At 41.1% G+C, this 19,330-nt stretch overlaps 2 protein-coding genes across 4 annotated transcripts in view; one reads left to right on the top strand and one right to left on the bottom strand.

Moving 5' to 3' along the window:
• NPTN (neuroplastin) overlaps positions 1-15,028 on the top strand; it is a 69,775-nt gene extending 54,747 nt beyond the window's left edge. For both annotated transcript variants that reach the window (XM_053593807.1, XM_053593806.1), the window contains 5 exons: positions 2,823-2,956; positions 5,015-5,288; positions 12,346-12,367; positions 13,395-13,469; positions 14,007-15,028. In XM_053593807.1, coding sequence (XP_053449782.1) covers positions 2,823-2,956; positions 5,015-5,288; positions 12,346-12,367; positions 13,395-13,455 — 491 coding nt within the window. In that variant the 3' untranslated portion in view covers positions 13,456-13,469; positions 14,007-15,028. The remainder of the gene's footprint in view (positions 1-2,822; positions 2,957-5,014; positions 5,289-12,345; positions 12,368-13,394; positions 13,470-14,006) is intronic.
• The window catches only part of REC114 (REC114 meiotic recombination protein), a 115,190-nt gene continuing 110,637 nt past the window's right edge, over positions 14,778-19,330 (bottom strand). For both annotated transcript variants that reach the window (XM_053593808.1, XM_053593809.1), the window contains 2 exons: positions 18,268-18,342; positions 14,778-15,291 (listed from right to left, as the gene is read on the bottom strand). In XM_053593808.1, the coding sequence (XP_053449783.1) occupies positions 15,127-15,291; positions 18,268-18,342 (240 nt within the window). In that variant the 3' untranslated portion in view covers positions 14,778-15,126. The remainder of the gene's footprint in view (positions 15,292-18,267; positions 18,343-19,330) is intronic.

Genomic DNA, 19,330 nt, shown 5'->3' with positions numbered 1-19,330 from the left:
ATTAGCAAAAAAAGTTTCAAATTTTTCATGATATCAGACACCACAGATTAGCCAAAAAAAAAAAAAAAAAAAAACAAAGTCCTCACAAAATCAGTATGTGGTCTATGGGCCACAGGTTGGACACTCCTGTCTGAACTGCTGGGTTTTTTTTTCTTGTTTGTTTGGTTTTTAGTTTTTGGTTTTTAGAGACAGAGTCTCACTTTATCACCCTTGGTAGAATGCTGTGGCGTCACAGCTCACAGCAACCTCTAACTCCTGGGCTTAGGCAATTCTCTTGCCTCAGCCTCCCAAGCAGCTGGGACTATAGGCGCCTGCCACAATGCCCGGCTATTTTTTTTTTATTATTATTAAAGCATAGCTGTGTACATTAATGCAATCATGGGGCACCAGCAGCTATTTGTTGTTGTCATTGCAGTTTGGCTAGGGCTGGGTTCAAACCCGCCACCCTTGGTATATGAGGCTGGCGTCCTACCCACTGAGCCACAGGCGCCGCCTTGAACTGCTGGTTTTTTATGATCACTATTTCTCTATTCCCTAAAAAAAACAAAAAGGCAAACTAAAAACCACCCCAATTATTTTGTAGTCTCTCTCATCTTAGAAACTGGCCAGTCCATTCTTGCATTTGCCCTGGTCAAAACCTTGAAATTATCCTTGCCTCCTTTTTATCTCACAGCCACATTCAATCCATTGACAAATGTATTAACCTACAGAATCTATCAAGAGTCTCACCATATCTCCCCGCTTGCACTGCTACTGTCCTCTTCCAGACCACCCTCTCCCTTGCTTGGATTACTCTGATAGCCTCCTAGATTGGTCTCATACACTGTCATGTATCTGCAGTTGTCCCCGTAGTAACCACAGGGAGCTGTTAAAACATGCAGGTCATTTTATATGTGCTGTTAGCATTCCCCAGTGGCTTTCCAAGAGATGCAGCAGAAATGCTAGTCCTCACAGTGGCGGAGGCCTCCAGTTCCCTGATTTCATCTATTCTCTTCTTACTGCGTTCCAGCCAAACTTCTCTTTGTCGTTCCTTGTATATAAGCACAATCCTGCCTCAAAGCCTTTGTTTTCCCACTACCTAGAATGTTCTTCCCACAAATACCTGTGACCTACTCTCTTATTTTCTTTATGACTTTGCTAAAATTCATTTTGTCGGAAAGGCTGTTCCCAACTCCATGACATTTCTGGCATGTACAGGTGCTCAGCAGATGTTTGTCAGATGAATGAAACAGCTGGAATAAACATGTGGAGTTCTTTGGCTTGTTGTGCCCTCTGCACCCCCCACTATTCTGTTCTGGTTGCTGCCTGGCTCATTCCTTGAAGTACTGGATATTTTCTGACTTCTGAAAAAGGCACTGAGGAAGGGGAGCCAGGTGGCACAGTAAGCCTGAGACGTGACTGAGTAGCTGTGAGGACAAGAGAGAGCCAGCTTGACTACTCCCTTCTGTAGTAAGAAATCTTGCCTTGAAAAAGCAAAGGACATTTCCTTTATAACCTGCCTAGAAGGCACTTCACACTCAGAGCCACTGAGCAGGCCTCAGCATGGCAGGGAGTTGTTACGGAGACAGCTGCGGCTTTGCCAGTCTGCTCTTGTTAGGTGTCTCTGCAGTGTGAATATAAGACCAGTGTGCATCTGGGAAGCACAGTCTGTGAGTAGCAGGACTTTGGATCATTTTTAAGCCAAGAAAATTAAGCCAATTAAAGGTAGTACATGGGATTGGCCCATAATATAATACAATTTTATTTTCTTTATGATTGCTTTAAGATTTTCCAGTCTTAAAATGAATGTTTTGACATGTTATTTATATACGAACACTAGGAGGTCTGCAGGGGCAAGAATTTTTTCCATTTGATAATGGGTAAAGAACAGAGCACAGAATAATTAACCAGCAAACCTGAAATTTGGTCCAAGGCCCATTGATTTGCTTTCCCATTTTGGCCAAAAAAGTGTCATCTAGCCTTCTTTGATTTTTATTGCTTTCAGATTACTATAACTGGTGAGGCATTGGTGGAAAATACAGTTGAGATAAAAGAAGCATAGAGAGTTAGCTTCCATCTCAGGCTTCTTGGATCATTAAAACTTATCTAATTTTTAAGACTGAGCACTATTTCTTTCTTTCTGAGTGATCCCTAGAAGTAGAGGAGACCAATGGCCTCTAGCACATCTAGAAATTCTCCCCTATATTGGGTTCATCGAGATTGTTGCAAATCAGGTATACAAGACAGATTCTTAAGCTATGAATAAAAGCTCTTGGGACACTGGTTGAATTTCTTGTTCACTCCTTTCCTCCCCTGGTGAAGACCAATTTGCTGGATTCCTACTTTCCTGGAAGAGGCTTAGTCATTGATATTCAAGTACCTTCTCTAAGCATTTGTTTCTTACATCCTTGTAATAGGATTTGATTATAGTGTTTGATTTTAGGATCTCTCATTTTCTTAAGGGAATGTGTGACATTTGACGTGATGCATAATAATTGATAGAGGAGATGATAATAGCCTGTGCTTGCATTTTCTATAGAGGAAGGCTTAAGTTAGGGTAGTTGGGCCTATGTTCTCTTCCAGTAGGTTGGAGAACCACCTACATCAGACATTAGTAGAACCTCACATGTTGGTAACCCTGATATGTACTTGGGCTGCTTTGGTGGGTAGGGTTGGGGATGATGGGGTTGGTCCCATTACCCTGTTCTTTCTCAAAGCTGAATATAAGGGTGGGCCACATTATAAGGTAGCCAAGACTGGCTACAGTAGAACTAGGCCTCTAGGAGCCTTAGTATCCCTGTTAGAGTAGGCGTCTATGGTGACTGCGTCTAACACTTTCACAGCTGCTCCTGACATCACTGGCCATAAACGAAGTGAAAACAAGAATGAAGGACAGGATGCCATGATGTACTGCAAGTCAGTTGGCTACCCCCACCCAGAGTGGATATGGCGCAAGAAGGAGAACGGTATGCCTATGGTGAGTAAGCAGCAGCTCTGGGTCTCTGTGGTTGCTGGGGTTTCTCCTGGGGGAGGTTCAGACATCTGGACCAGTTGCTGTAATTGGTATATCTTCAGATGTGTGTGTGGGTTGGGTCACTTGAGGCATGAATGGTTTGCATCATGAATCTGGGCCTCACCGACAGACTCCATCCAGCAGGAAATCAGTGTACATGATTGGTTAAAGCTGACTGTCTGGTAAAGGATTAGCTTGCTTGCTTTCAGGGTAGGACACTGAAAAAATTAAGCTTAATGTTAATTCTAATCTTATTCTTGTTTGTTTATCCTAAAGAAAATAGTATTCTTGAAATGGTCTTGGAGTACCTGTCTTATGCTTTGGGAAGACATGGCATTAAGGGCAATTATTACTGTATTCCTAGAATACAGAAAATACTGATGAGAAATTGGGCAATGTGAAGAGGCTCTGGGAAGCCTTAGACATTGGAGATCTGACAGCATTTGCTCCAGGAAAGTTCAAAGAGAATATTTTTCAATCTGGGGGATGATTCTGATGGTGTTTCAGAGAGTCATTGCCTTAGGATTTTAATGATGAAATTCTAATTGAATGGTTTTTGTTCAATTAACCTTTTTTGCCAGAGAGTGCATCAGACCATACATTCCTTGCATCCCCATCCCAGGCATCCTCTTTGACTGTCAAGTCTTCAGAATTAGGACCCTAAAGATCGTTTAATCCAGCTTCTTTGGAAAGATTTAATAGTAACCAAGGTGGCAAAACCAAGAGTCATATCTAGTTTTTTTTATTTCAAGTCAATTGTTGTTCTCACTTCATTACCTCTTGATAATAAAATGCCAAGTGGTAATAATGCCTCAAATATTAACAATGATGGCTAGATTTCAGACATCCTTTAATAGGGGCGTAACGATGAAGAATAGAGAGATAAAGATGTTGACTCAAGTATTTTCAGGGCAGCCCTAGAAAGAGCTACAAGATGCTTAGTTTTCTAAGGTGCTGGTAAGGAAATGCTCGTTTGTCTCCACTGGTCAACTGGGGAGGACAGCCTGTGAGCTTTTGCCAGAGCAGGTTGGAATGATTCAATGGGTATTTTTATCTCTTGAAAGATGAAGCTCGAAGCTTCACAGAATAGCTCTTTTGAAGTCTATGAGTTTTCCTCATTTTAGCCATACCCACACTCAAATGCAGACATGATTGTATGCTGTATCTGGAATCATTTGGTAGATAATCTTTCCCCCTTTTCTCTGCTAATTTCTGATTACATGTTAGTTGTTGCAGGATGAAATCACATAAGTCTCCTTTTTCTCCCATCAGGATTCCATGAGCTGAGTGTCCTGCAAGCCATCTCAGCTGCATGCAAACCCCCAGCCTGTGTGCTCTCACACCTCTGCCTTCCCACACGTGTAGATCTCTGCCTGGGATGCTTTCTCCCTGCTTGATAAGCTCCTCTTTTCCACCATCTAGTGCAAATGTTAGCTCTTCTCTGACTCCAAAACATTCCTATAACCACTCATCCCCTTGAAGGTCATCCTGTCGTCCTGAAGAAAAGGGAAGTTATGAATTTTCCCCACTTTGACTAGGAGGAAGTTCTTAGCATTGCTTATGGAGGAAGTTTTAGGAGACTTCTCAGAATTTACCAAGGACAAAGTAGATGGGCTGACTCTGAAGTCATCAGATAGGTCTGACCATGGGGGTCACCTCCTTGCTCCCTCCATCCTCTTCCTGATAACATTTTTTGCCTGTTTTTTTGAAATAATGTTTATTAAATTGTTTTGGTCTTTTCTGGGTCTGTATGTACTAGGATCTCTACTAACTGCATGAAGCTTGGAGAATTCCAGAGGACCAGTGGCAGGGGAGGCTTATTATACCCTGACCCTGCTAAAAATTTGTTGATTTTAAAGGGAAGTAATGAATGAAGTGCTCAGAGTTCCTTGGATAAAGGCGAGGCCAGACACTGCTCCTTCATTTCAGCTAGTGCCCTAGTGCGCATGGAGAGCAGTGCCACCCTCCCTTGGGTACTAGCTCAGCTACTCCAATCTCTGTGTGTTCTCAATTTTTCTGTAGGAGCTTGTCAATACTTCTGGTCGCTTCTTCATCGTCAATAAGGAAAATTACACCGAGTTGAACATTATGAACCTCCAGATCACAGAAGACCCTGGCGAGTATGAATGTAATGCTACCAACTCCATCGGCTCCAAATCTGTTGTCACCATCCTCAGGGTACGGAGCCACCTGGCCCCGCTTTGGCCTTTCTTGGGGATTCTGGCTGAAATCATCATCCTTGTGGTGATCATTGTTGTGTATGAGAAGAGGAAGAGACCAGATGAGGTTCCTGACGGTAAGAGCATCCCTACAAAATAGCTGTAATATTGGGATTGTTTCCTCAGGTTAGTTCCAAGTACGAGTATAAAGATGTTGGGACTCAATCCCAAAGGAAAGAAGGAAAATTCTTATACCGGTTCCCTAACCCCCTACTCCTAAGATTTTTTTGCATTAGCCACCTAGAGCTCTAATTAGCTCTCTCTGTGTATTTGAGTGTTCTCCAAATCCCAGTCCTGCCTGCTTTTTGGGCCCCATGTAGTGAACGGGCAACTGTCAGTCTCTTTCTTCACCTCTGTCCTCCTTCAGAATAGATTACCAGGCAGGTTGGGCTTGAGGGAAATCCAAGCCTAGAAGCCACCCCAAGATCACAGGCCACCTGGCCTTTTAGGCAGATTTAATGTATCTAATTGGTTGTCACATGGTTGCCTGGTGTAGCCCCTGCAGGTAACTGCCCTAGCCCAGTTCAGCTGTTCTCAGCAAAGCCATTAAACAAGCCAGACTTTTGTTTTCTTGGTTGGGCCTTTGATAGGTCTTCAAGGATCTCTACTGGTTGGTTTTTCTGGATTCACAGACAAATGGAGGAGAGTATCTGATGTAACCACCTACCCAGGTTCAGACAAAGATAGCTGGGTGGTTAACACCTGGAGTCCATGCCCCAAGGAAGTGCCCTCAAGCTGGCTTAGGGTCAGACAAGGGAGTGGATGGGAGCTGCAGGATCACAGCGAATCGTTAAGCATTGGAAAGAAGGAAGAACTAAAATCTTTGATTACTGGATATGCCTAGAGTCAGAAGAGCCCTGGGAAATTTTTGTATTTTTTGATCATGGATTTTTATTTCTAACCATGGTTACAACCAGGGGAAAACTACTCATGGAGACTTTTATTAGTAGTATTTCAGATTCCTAACGAGCTCCCACCCCCACTCCTCCAGCCTTACATGTGCAGCAAAGGGAAATTAATTGGCCAGCCAATCATCTTAACCCCTTTCTGTCACTGGCTAGACTACAAGGATATGCCCCTATAGATGTGCCCTTAAGCTCAGTGGAAGCTCACTTGGGTGTGATGGAGGGCTTGCCAGCCATAGGCGTGGGGTGATGGAGGGGTTGCCAGCTGTTATGACTGGGTTGATGGAGGGGTTGCCAGGCATAGGCCTGGGGTCATGGAGGGTTGCCAGCTATAGCCTGGAGGGATTGCTAGCTATAGGCCTGGGGTGTTGGAGGAGTTGGTAGCTGTAGTCCTGGGGTGATGAGGGAGTTGGCAGCTGTAGTCTGGCTGATCTTGGGCCTATGCTTGTGCACTTGTACTGTATTCTGTCCCACAGAGGATACTGTCCTACAGGTGAACAGTAGGATGTGGCTCCCCACCATGTTTGTCAGTGCAGGATACTGAGTGAGGGCTAGTGCTCTCTCAGAAAGAGTATAACATGCCAGTGGCTTAAGACACTCTGAAAGGACGTGTCTGAGAGCAGTAGCCCTGCCCTTTCGTTTTTCCTTTCTTCTCGGCAGCTCTTAAATCTCTGCAGTAAGTTGAGTATTAGTGTGAGTGAGGTTGGTGAAGAGGTTTTTTATTGACACTACCAATGTCTGCAGGAAGGCCTGGGGAGCACCCTCCAAACGTACATTCAGCAGTGAACTGGACGGAGGAGCAGGATGGGCTGTAAGCAAATGGTCCTTTTAAGAGTGGTCCACTTCTGCTCAACACAGGTGTCCCCAGGAGTTTTACTTCCCCACTCTGTGAAGTAAACCTGCTCTCTTAGGATTGTCATGTATCCCTCATGCTTTTTCCAGATTTTTCTTTCCTGCTACTTATTAGGACTCCTTAGTCACAGTGTACCTATGTTTAGACCTGAGAGTAAAGAGAGAGAGTTGCCTGTCTTTCGCCTGTGTTCAACTCTGGCTCTTTGGGCACAGTTATGCCTCAGACTCATAAAGGGCCTTTTCATCCTCCCAGAATGCTTTTGCTTTGCCACCTAACCACCTTCTTCAGCCTCTCCTTTGGAAGGTTGAGAGGTAAAAAGTCAGGTAAGAGAAGACAAAGATGGCTTTCAGAACCTGATTTTTGAATTTTAAGACAAGCTGGCTGTCACTGTCATGACAGAGTGACACATTGGCCTCTCATGTCCCTGTCAGAGGGTCCAGTCTTTATCCTAAGAAGTCACTAGATTTGGAAGATTGCCATTATAGTGTATGCAGTGGGCTTTCCGGTTAGATTTGAGAAATGGATAGTATAATTCTGTCGGAAAAGTACAGGGAAACTGTTATCTTTTTGAAAGTTTCTTGGTTAATCAACTTAAATGGGGAACCAGTTTGTTATAGGAGACATCTGTGGCCAGCAAATCTTCTGAACAGCTTCCATGAGGGAAAATAGCTCTTTTAAGCTAAGATATTATATAGACAGTGAACAAATCCTACATAAGAGATGACTGCAGGTTAAGCCTCTTTGCTCTAGTCCCTTGGGAGAATACTGTAACGCAAGCAGTTTTTACTTCTTTGTTGCTGAATTGGGGTGAAAAGTATGGGGTGCTGGAATGATGGTAATGTTTGTTTTCTCTCCTTGCCTTCCTGACAGCCAGTGTGGGCCGGGCTCCATTCTCCATCTCCACACCCCTACCCTTGCTCCAGCATCTCCATCCCATGCTTTTTTCCTTTGTTTCTCTGTCTTTTTCTCCCAAACTCCTCCCTGCTCCAGCCTCCTCCCCCTTTTTTCTTCTCCTTTCTTGAAAGTAATTGTTAAACAAACAAACAAAAAAAAAAATCAGTTGTTCTTCAGTGAGTTTTCCTTACTCAGTGGCTTTTTCTTCTTTTCTTTTTAGCTACTCTCCCCTGAACTCGTGTGTTATTCATAGCAAGGACAAACCTTCTTCCCATGTGCTCCTCCCACATTTACATATAGATATGTGCATTTATTCCTATTCAAATAAGTAAATTATATTTGATACAAACAAGAGTTTTAGGGGTGATACAATTGTTACCTATCAGATAATCAACCATCTGTAGTTCTGTGTTGGCTTATTTATGCCATTATGAAAATCGGAACTTTTTATGGGCCCGACAGCTTTTTCTTTGCCAAACTGATACTTTATTGTCAGGATAAACCTACAGTTCATTTTAGACTGAACTCACAGTGTTCATATTTTGAATAGTCTGGTAGTTTTTGGTAAGACATGCCCTTACTAGATAAGCACGAAAGTGAATAATACAAAAAGAGAAAGACACACAAATTTGAACTTATGTAGCAGTCGGTTCGCGTGTGTTTCATTAGAAAGGCCAAGATCACTTTAGAGTTCTCACACTGAAAACACCTAAGAATTGTTTAAGGTTTAATTGCTTATTAAATGCAAATCCTTAAAAAAAAAAAAAAAAAGCCCCAAGAGCACCGGGTTATTGTATCCACTGGAGTATACTCAGATCATTTTGAATGACATGTAAATGAAATCTCACACCCACATTTTTTAAATCTCCGGGTGTCTTTGAGGCTCAGTGCCCAATAGGTTGTCATGTAGGTGAATTATCTACATACCACCTTTTACCAGCAGTGTTTTCAGGAACAGGTGAATCATGGAGCCAAATAAAGAGGTTTGGTTTTCACTTTATTCACCACTTGGTTGCATTCCCTGAAAATATTAAACAATGATTCCCTGAAAAGATGAGGTCAAGCTAGCATCCTTTAGTCTCCTCCATGTCATAGTTGGCACCTGCTTTGAGTACACCTTCCGTGTTGGCTCCCTGCTGACTACACTCAGAGAGCTACAGGGAGAAGGGGAGTGAACCTGCTTTGTTGAAGCCTTGAGGTCTGCTGGGCATTTTATTCACCTCACAGACATCAAATTAAAACAGTAGGAACTGATTTAAGAAAAGAAGTGCTGGCATCAAAATGAACTTTCTATTTTCACATTGGGATAATTTTTATAAGCAAGTCAAAGGAACTCTTTGAGTTACTGATGCAGAAGATATTCGAGGGTTTGGCGGGAGGGAATTTTTAGTGGCTCTGATACATTCAAGCTCTTAGAGACTTTAGAACTAAGAGCTATACTAATGTTCCAAAACCTGTTTGTTAAAATATCTGGTAGCATGTAAACCCTTATAGCAGGGTAGGAATATCGAAAATGAAATGAGACTTTTAAACTGACACCAAAAACACACATTTCAGTGTCTGTTAATGGTAGGGGGAGGGTGTCATTTGGGACAGTAACAAGTTACCTTATGGAGAAAATGCAACAGAACCAAAAATAAGGGAGGACATTGGAAGTAAACATTAATCTCTCTTGGGTTTAATGCTAATCTGCTGACATCAGGCAAAATTTAAGTAGATTTAGAAACCATAAAACCCCATCTTCAGTGAGATGAATGCAGTGACAAAGGAGCTTTGACCAGAGCGTCAGCTCTTTGTTATTTTTACTTTAAAGCTATCTTTTTGGAGGTGATATTCTATTAAGCAATCTGTTACTTACTAGACATGGTCGAGCACCCCTTCCTGATGAGGAAGAGGATGTAGGCGGAACAAGGGCTGTAGTGCATGGGTTGGGAAGACAGAGCATGCAGACAAATCTGCCTGTGCTGCAGCTCCCCAGAAACTTCACTCTCAGAAGGTGGATTCCAGAAGCACCTTGTTTCCCTTCTGCCCCCGTCCTCTTCCTGTCATCTAGCCAGTGGCTGTAATACCACTGGATGGAGAGAACAGTCATTGTTTAAGCTGGCTGTCTTGGCCTGAGGGTTTGGGGGTATGTTGATACTTGTCGGTTACTATGACTTCTTTTTTTTCCCCCCTCAATTGCATCAAACCCTTAAAACATGGTGGTAAGTGAGCGATATGCATGCTTTTGGAGTTTGTTTAATCTCCGCTTCAGTCTATACGATGCACAGTTCATAATGTTAACACTTTCTCCAAGTTTACTTCATTCACTTTCACAACTAATTTGGATTTCAGTTTGCTGTTTAATCCTCATTTACTTTTGAGTTTCGTACCTTTTTCTGTAGTTCTGTTCTTTCCCCCTCTCCTGACTTCCCTGTTAGGATTAAGTTGTTTTTTGTCTGACCTTTAAGGGAAGTGGCGCTGTAGATAGTGATTCAGTCTAGGAGAGTGGGGAAATATGAGGCTCTTTCCTTTGTTCTTTGTCAATGTGAAAGTGGATTTGGGGAGAGAGGGAAAGGGGCTCCAGGGATTTGGCCACCAGTGTGAGACTGCTGCTCCCACTTGCAGGCATGGCAGCTGTGCCAGAGGCACTGTCGCTAAAACACCTCCATGTAGCCCTTTGCATGTTACCAGCTTGTAGGGCTGGAAAGTGATGTTACTAGTCAGACACCAGGGAAGACCTCCACTCCAAAAGGAGAAAAACCTGTGGTTGTGGGGTGCTTGGGTTGGTGCCTACAGTGTTATGCTTTGAGAAGATTAGCCTGGCTATTACAATTCTCCCTCCCCTGCTTTTTATTTTAAAATTGGGAGTAGATTGGTGTTATTCTTGATTCAGCTACCTTGCATTAGAATTTTGTATTTTTTGGGTGCACAGCCAGAGCATTAAAAATATTCTAAGTTTGCTCCTGTGTTTTTTCCTGCAAATCCCCAAAGTGCTTAGTTTCTAGCATGTAGCTAAGCTGGCTTGGCCGAGATGCGGAGCATTATGATGTTGTGAGGGAGGATTTAGGCTGGGCTCGTGTGTTTAGTACCTGGTACGTCTCTGTATCTCTCCACTGCATACACAGCACACAGATGTCTTGGGTGTCCTCCAGTCTTAGTTTGTTCTCTGTACCTGTTTGATAGTGTACTGTTGTTAGTAGTGGACTCCTGTGGACACTGGCGTGTCGCTAGCCTATTGTTTTGGCTGATGAGTTATTGGTTTGTGGTTAGTTCTTTTTTTTGAAATCCTTTTTTTGCTCCAGTCACTGTGTGTGCTGGCGGTGGCTTTGCCTCTTCGTTGCCTCGAAGGAACAGGTGGAGCAATGTCTCCCTCTGACAGACATTACTCCCAACGTGTGCTCCTGCAGATGCCTACACTGAGACTGTGATCTCCATAACTGCTTCATGTGCACCAAGCCCCCTTGTGGAATCCTGCTGGAAGTTTTTCTAGAAGCCTTCAGTGAAATCAAACTGGATCATGTAGTCCACCTGACTTTTGTATAATAAAAACAAACTAAGAGCACTTGTTCCCTCCCCTTTGTGGGTCTTAAAAAAAATTCTTATATGTATGTATCTGCTTAAAGGGGACTGAGTTGCCCTTAGATAAACTAGGAAAGACAAACTTACAAATCAGAATCATAAAGTATCTACTTAAGAAGGCTTCTAAACTCAGATTAATACATGCTTTTTGATTGAAAAAAAAAGATATCTCATGGCTCACCTGGGTTTGGGTTCTGGTTTAGCCCAGGGTGCAAGAGTGAGCCTGTCTTCGTATCTGAAGTCTTTTCTAGAGGGATGTCACCGCTATCCAGCTCTCCTTGGCGTGTCACAGAACATCCTCTGGTATGCACATGCTTGTTGCTGGCATTGCCCAGCATGGCTAACCCAGTATTAGGTTGAACTATTGTGGCTGCCTCTTCCTCAGTCTCATTCTCCAGACTAAAGACTCTTCTAAAGAATACAAAATAGCAAGAAAAACAGAGTGCCCTTTGGGGAGTGAGGATGTGTAGCTAAATGTATGGAATGTACACATCCATTTATATTGCAGGGTTGAGCCAAAACTGCATGCATTCACCACAAGAAAACAAACAGCAGGATTTTACAACTGAAATGTTGGTTTGTCTTCTCATCTAAGAGTGAACCACTGGAACTTGGGGACAAGATGAGTATAATGATATTGCAGCCTATCTGTCCGCTACAGTTGCAGTTTTTCATGACAAGCATTCAAAGTGTTAACTAAAACCATTGAAACAACATACCTGCCATTAAAACTCGAATCTAAAAGTAATAACTCCATGAGTGTTTTGCACTTCCGGATGGAATGGCCTTTAATAAATGCTGTGAACAGCCATGTTTGCCACTTGTACTTGCTGTTGTGTTCATCTGTTTGTAGAGTCTAACAGTTTTCTCCTTTCTTCTCCTATCTCTCATGGATTATTAAAAAACTGAACACCAATGTAGACGATGAACCAGCTGGGCCAATGTAAGTACTTTTTGGACATGGATTCAATAGTTTGAATTATGTTGTATTTGCATTTAATGAAATGGAGTAGCTAAGATTGTAGAGGAAGGTAGTGAGTGAAAATGTAGTTTGCAGTGTAGACCTCTTAATGTGACACGGATTTGACTAAAGACTATTTGATTCCCAGGACAGGCTGTATAGTCTTGTTTTTGATAGTCATACATATTGAAGTATCAGGCAAAAAAAAATAGTTTAAAGTTTTGCATGTTATTTATCCTTACACTGATAATGCAGAGGAAATGACCAGCATATCTGAGGCTTTGGGTTTTGTTAATTTCAAGCTGGACTGTAGCATAGACAAATGTCGCTTGGATAAGCTGGCATCCAAGGGCGATGGAGCTGCAAGTATGGAATCACTCCAAGACTTTGAGGAATAAGAAGCAGGCAAACAGTGCTCAAATTATTTAAGTATCAGAGTGCATAGCACTGCCAGCTTGTGACTATCTTTTATCAGTCAGGATAGACAGTGACTATTCAGTGGAGAAGAATTTACTTTCACTTTTATAGTAATTGGATTATAGTTTAGAAATCGTAGTATATTGTCAGCCCTGGGAGTCAAAAAGATGATTAATGAAGGTAGATACAGGTTGAGTATACTAATATGAAAATCTGTAGTCCAAAAATGCTCCAAAATCCAAAAATTTCTTCAGTGCCAGCATGATGCCCAAGGAAAATGCTCATTTGGGTTGTGTTTGGAGTTTGGATTTTTGGATTAGGGATGCTGAACTGGTAAGTATAATGCCAATACTCCAAAATCCAAAAAAGCTAAAATTTGAAACACTTATGGTTCCAAGCATTTTGGGTAGGGAATACTCAACCTGTATATACCTTGACATAAGGAATATTTTTTATGCACTAATATTGTAAAGTTTCTTACTACACCAGGGATGGCAGTAAGTGAAAGAGTCCCTGTATTTCCATGTGTTAATACTTTGAAAAGTTGTTACTGACCGAGTTTAACTCATGTAATACAATTTTTACTCCAAAGGAAAACCAACTCTACCAACAATCACAAAGATAAAAACTTGCGCCAGAGAAACACAAATTAAGTACTGCATATAATGTAAGTATGGTCATCTTTAGCAGTTTTAAAAATGATATTCAAATGAATGTGCCTCTGTTGACCTTGTTACAAATTCAGTAGTTGGTCTTAGTTTGTAAGGTCTTTGGGTTCATTTCAGAGCAGCTGATGCTGATAGAAGTTGTGCCCTCCCAGTTTAGCAACTGGAAACATTTTCAGCTGCATTGTTTCAATTATTTACATAAATGGCCATTTCAGAATATGTACGATATTTAAAAATAAATACTTTGAAGCTACTATTTACTTGTATCTTTAAAAAGAGGTAAAGATTAAATTGTCACCTTGTGGGGTGGATTATTCCCAGAGGCCTATCAGGCCTTGCTTCTGAGGGCAAGATAGGAATGGTGGCCAGGCAGCAGCAGGGCCAGAAAGCCTCCTGTTGGGCACATGGAGATCAGAATTTCACACCACATCCCTGAGCATGCTGTTGGAACCAAAGCCTTACTTTATGTGGCACTTGGGTTGGCGTTCGAGTAACTGTTCATATACTCCCTTTTAATTTGAAATCCATCTTCTCAGATTTTTAGATTCCTGAAACTGGTGGCAACATGACCTGCTAAATTTTCCGCTTGGACCTCTTTGGTTCTCTCCCCTTTTCAAGTGAGCACCACCACGACAACTGTCTAAAAGCATGCCTTATTTAGCCTCTCCTGTAAGGGTGACCTAGCCAGGTACATTTTAAACAATGCTTCAATGTAGAAGGTGTAAACTATTTTGGGCTTGATGTGCTGTGAATGTTGCTTTTTTTCCTTTGTTAAAATATTTAAATAGAAGTGAAAAGGTCCTGTGAGGATCAGATCGTGCATGCGCCATTTTTTACTTAATGCAGCTTTTAAATTGGCAAAGCTCTAAAATGCACTGCTGCCATCTAGTGATACATTTTTGTAAAGTACAGCAAAACCTACAGATATATACAGTATATAAATATATATATTTATATTTTTGGGGGTGGGAGAAATCCAAAATAAAGTAAATGCTTGTTTCATTTTTAAGCTGCTGATATTCATTCCTTATTGTATGTTGTCAAATGAGGAAATGTGCAGTTCTGGTACATACAGATGAATAATATAAACTGAAATCTTTAATTTTAAGGGCTTACCCTAAGACTTTAATAAGAAGTTGGTACAGTCCACTGAATGGGTATAATGAATTGCAGTATATACATACACGATTGCTTTTTATGTGATTTTTCTTTTGTTAAATCATGTAAATTCTTAAATCCTTTTGCACTGATGTGTTGAACCTTATTCTTATACATTCAATCAAGGCAAACTTTTATAATTTTCCTTCTGTTTTCCATGACCTTGAAATGTCATAGCATGGTGATACTCTATGCAACTATAGTTATACTTTTTGGTTTGACACTGTATTTTTCACATTGATTTAATGATTGATGGTAGATTTTATAACCTAACAGGGTTCTCACGCGGTACGTTAACTGTAGATGCATGGTACTGGTATTTTGTGTAATTGTTGAAGTGCAATGATGTATAAAAACGTGAATTCACCTGTTTTTAAAAATAAAACATTGATAAAAGGTGTTTGGAATAATACTCTTTATTCTGATATCTTCTTTAATTTTAGGAGGAAGCATTTTACAATATTTTGAAGTTCCTGAGTTAGACATGTAGAGGGAACATTAATTTCTGAACCCTGTCAGCTTTATAAGTTCTTTTTCTACCTCTTCCACAAATGCTGGGAAATTCCGATCCAGGAGGCATAAGCGAAGAAAGGGGCCTAACTCTTCCACACCCCATGCAGATTGTTCATAGACAAGGGGCAGCTCCTCTGAAGCCAAGAGAGACTGTGGGGACACCAGAAGAACAGTTCATTAGAGATTATAGGGCAGAGCAACAACCTGGACAGAACACAGAAAAACAATGCTTTAAGGAAAATTAGGGTTCATTATCCTTACAGCCTTCTTTTACACAGTATTTTTTACTGTTGCATTTGTAATTTTGTATATACATTTCTTGAATATACATAGAAAGTGAGATCCTGCGTTGATGAAGAAAACTATGCTGATAACATCCTATGGATAAGAAACCTATTAACAGATGAACTGGTTCACCTTCCCCACAGCATAGGTGGTAGAAGAGGTGTGAATGGTTCACTGTGTGGAAGTTGGGTTCTGAATATAAGAAAAAGAGGTCACAAATTGTCCAAAACACGCAATTAGCTCACCAAAACACTTTGTTTTTGGCCATCTGTGAGATACGACAAATAGTCATGTAAACCATCACCAGTCAAAATACAGAGTATTTCCATCACCTCCCCCTAAAATTCGCTCATGTTAGCCATTGTGGTCAAATTTTTAAGACCTAACAACCACTGATCCTTACAGTTTTGCCTTTTCCACTGTGTCATATAAAGGAAATCATTAGTCTGTTGAAACCTGGCTTCTTTCACCTAGCATAAAATATTTGGCGTTAACCCATGTCACTGAATGTATCAGTAGTTCTTCTCTTTTTATTGCTAAGTATTCCACTGTTTGGATGTGCTACAGTTTATCTTTTCTCTAGTTAAAAGGATTTAGGTTGTTTTGCTTTTTGCAGTTATGAATAAAGCTGCCATAAATCTAGGTTTTCATTTCACTTCTTAAATACCCAGGAATGGGTCATATGGAGAATGTGTATTTAACCTGGTAAGAAACTGCCCAGTGGTTATCCATGGTGGACATCCATGGCTCTACCTTCTTACATTCCACCAGCAATGCATATGAATGTTCTATTTGTTCATCCATGGAGCATTGGTATCGTCAGTATTTTTTAATTTCAGTCATTCTAATAAGTGTGTAGGGACATCACACTTGTGGTTTTAATTTGCGTTTCCCTAATGACTAATAATGCTAAGCTAATCTTTTCACATGTGCCATCTGTATGTTTTCTTTGGTAACCTGCAGTGTTTTAAACCCCGTTGAGTAAGTTGCTAACATTTAAATATTAGGAGAGTTCAAATAGAAGTCTGATTGTGCTTGACAATTTGGAATATCTGGCAACGCTGGATCCACAGTCCCATATGACAACGGGCTCCAGCTCTGTGTGATCTGCTTGCTTTGGTGTGGACATTTCACTGGCTCCTCACAGGAATTCTGTTGAGGTAGGTGGTGGTTCTATTCTCTTTCTGTGGATAGCATGTTTTGATGCATAAGTATACAACTGACACTTCTCTCGGAACTATCTGTGATAGAAATTTACTTTTATAAATTCATACTGGCTTTTCAGACTGCCTAATAGCATAAAAAAGAAAATGAAAAAAACACGGAGCTGTTTCCACTGAGAGCCACTGTTAAGATGTTATTTGTACATCCTTCCAAACTAAGGTGTGTTTACACAAAAATGGAATTAGATATGTATTGTGAATATCTTTCCATGTCAATACATAGGTATCTATATGTAACTTTTATTGATTGCATTTTTATCCCATTTATGGTTACACCATACTTTAAACTCTGTTATAAACATTGTGATAAACATGTATATTGGTGTAGTTGAAATGGAATTATCGAATGTGGTATATATTACGAAAATGCCTACCAAAAAGTTTTACCAACTTATATTCACAGACTGACTTTTCCAAAAGATTAGAGCAAATAAGTGATATATCTGAGCTCCAGGCCTCATGCATTTTCTCCTTTGTACATGGTTCTTCCTTACTATGTAAATTAACTGTTTATAGCAAGTGTTATTTCCTAAATAAGGACATCAAACCCTGCCTTGGTTTTGTTGTACTGTGTTTTTGTAACTCGAGTGTCCTCAGCTGCTCGGATTCAGTTCACACTCAAGTCTAATACAAATATAGGCATTATGAAGACTGCCCTACTGCTAGACAAATAGGCTTTTTAGCTTTTTCTGTCACAGTTTCTGGGTTATTAAAAGAAATAAACACAAACTCTTAGTCTTCCTACCTCTTAAATTCATTTTATATTATTGTCCATTTATTTCGAGTTAGTGGTAAGGCAGATGGAGAAAATACCCATAGTTTCTTTTTTGTACCACTATTAGTACAGTTTCCATAGATGCATTAAAGAGAATACCCAGCCTTGAATATTGGTGAGCTCCACGCAGAGTTCTGTGAGAAGCACAAGCTATCAGTGTGAACACCTTTGCCAAGTGCAGCTGGAAATGCAGTGGGGGGCGGGGGGGAGGGGACAAAGTCCCCGCAGAGCTCCCAGCAGTGTGGACATTAAGCCACCATGATTTTGAATGAAGAGGTTTTGAATTGAATCTAGATCCTAGCACTGAAAATTTGCCCCTTCAGAAATCATCACAGATCCGATTCCAGATTAATTTTGGAAATGAAATTTGGGGAACTGTTTTAAGACAAATATCAAAATAAAATTGAATTCTTCCCTTTATTCTTTTTTGGGAAAAGGTGATTAAGTTCTCTCAAATATTTAACCACTCTTCCTCAGGAGGGCAGTTCTCGAGCAGGCGCCATCCTTGTCTAATCTCCCAACAGGAGTGAAAATGTCCTGTCTCTTCTTCTGGAGCAGTTTTTCAACCTGTTTTATCTCACCATACACTTGAACTTATAAACTTCCACGGCACACTTAAATTATGTTGATCAAAAAAAATAGTAAAAAAGAATCTAATTATTGTGCTTTGAACTTCTTTCAAAAATTAATGATCTTTAAAATTTTTTGCAGTACATTGGTTAAAAATCTCTGTTCTATAGCAACACTTATAGGTTTCTGTTCTACAACAAGGAAGTATAGAGATGGATACAGATTCTTAGGGGTCATTGCTTTTTGTGACAAGAAGATTGAAAAAGGATGTACCTCAGCTAACTGTGTCACTGAGGTCCTTTCCTCTGGTGCGCCTGGGCTGACTCTGAGACCTACCTGCTGGTAGGACTGGAATAAAACACATAATTAGGATTATGATTAGCTGAACATAATCATAAATGCCATAAGCCATCAAAGAAGTGGAAACATTTTTTCTTTGAACATGAATGCATATCAGTAGAAGGGGTAGAAATCGTCATCAGCCAAGTCTGTGTTGGTTTAAATGGAAGGTTACCTGGTTTATCATAGCAGAAGTATGTGAAGAGTTTAAAATCTGTGGCTCCTGATCTGTACCTTGTGTCCCCAGCATCTGGCGGGCTGCTCCCTGTCAAATGTCGGTGCATTCTTCCGTCATCAGAGGCCCGGCCCAGCCCAGGAGTCAGGCCCAGCATGGTGGAAGCGGGCACCATTGCCACAGCACCTTTCAACAGTACGCAGGGCCCAGCTGATGATCATGATTCGTCTACTTCTAAAAATCATTACTTATATAATACATGTCTACTTACAAATGCAAAACAGGGAAAGCACTATAATTTTGAGATAACTGTTTTTAATAAAATCAGGTCTGGTGTTTTTTAAAATCTCCTTTTAGACATGAATGAGTTCTGAGTTCTTTAAGTAAAATTCCTAGATATATATCTACTATATAGTAGACACAGGGGTGATACAGGGACAGGAGTTAACAAAACTCAAGACAGAGGTCCTGCCCTCCTGAAAACCTCACAGCTTAGTGAGAACCTAAAAGGTAAACGAGGATTGTCCTACAACTCAGGTGATGCTGGAGCAGAGTGGTGCATAAATGCATCAGGACCACAGAGGAGGGGGCCCACTGGAGGGCTTTGTGCTGGGCAGGATGTGCAGGCATGCTCTGGGGACCACGCTCTCTCAAAGAACACAGGATACTTTGCAGGCAAATAGTATGAACCAGGTAAAGGAGGTCTGGAGGCACAAGGGCCCTCTCTGTTCTCCTTCCCAGCCTCCGCAGGCCCTGCTAAGCTTTGGATACCTGCCGCTGCTGCTGCAGCACTATCTGCAGATAGGCAGCAGTGTTCCACAC

Source organism: Nycticebus coucang, chromosome 6 (genome assembly GCF_027406575.1).
Source record: "Nycticebus coucang isolate mNycCou1 chromosome 6, mNycCou1.pri, whole genome shotgun sequence".
In the NCBI taxonomy this organism is placed as follows: Eukaryota; Metazoa; Chordata; class Mammalia; order Primates; family Lorisidae; genus Nycticebus; species Nycticebus coucang.
This window is presented reverse-complemented; position numbering and strand designations above follow the sequence as displayed.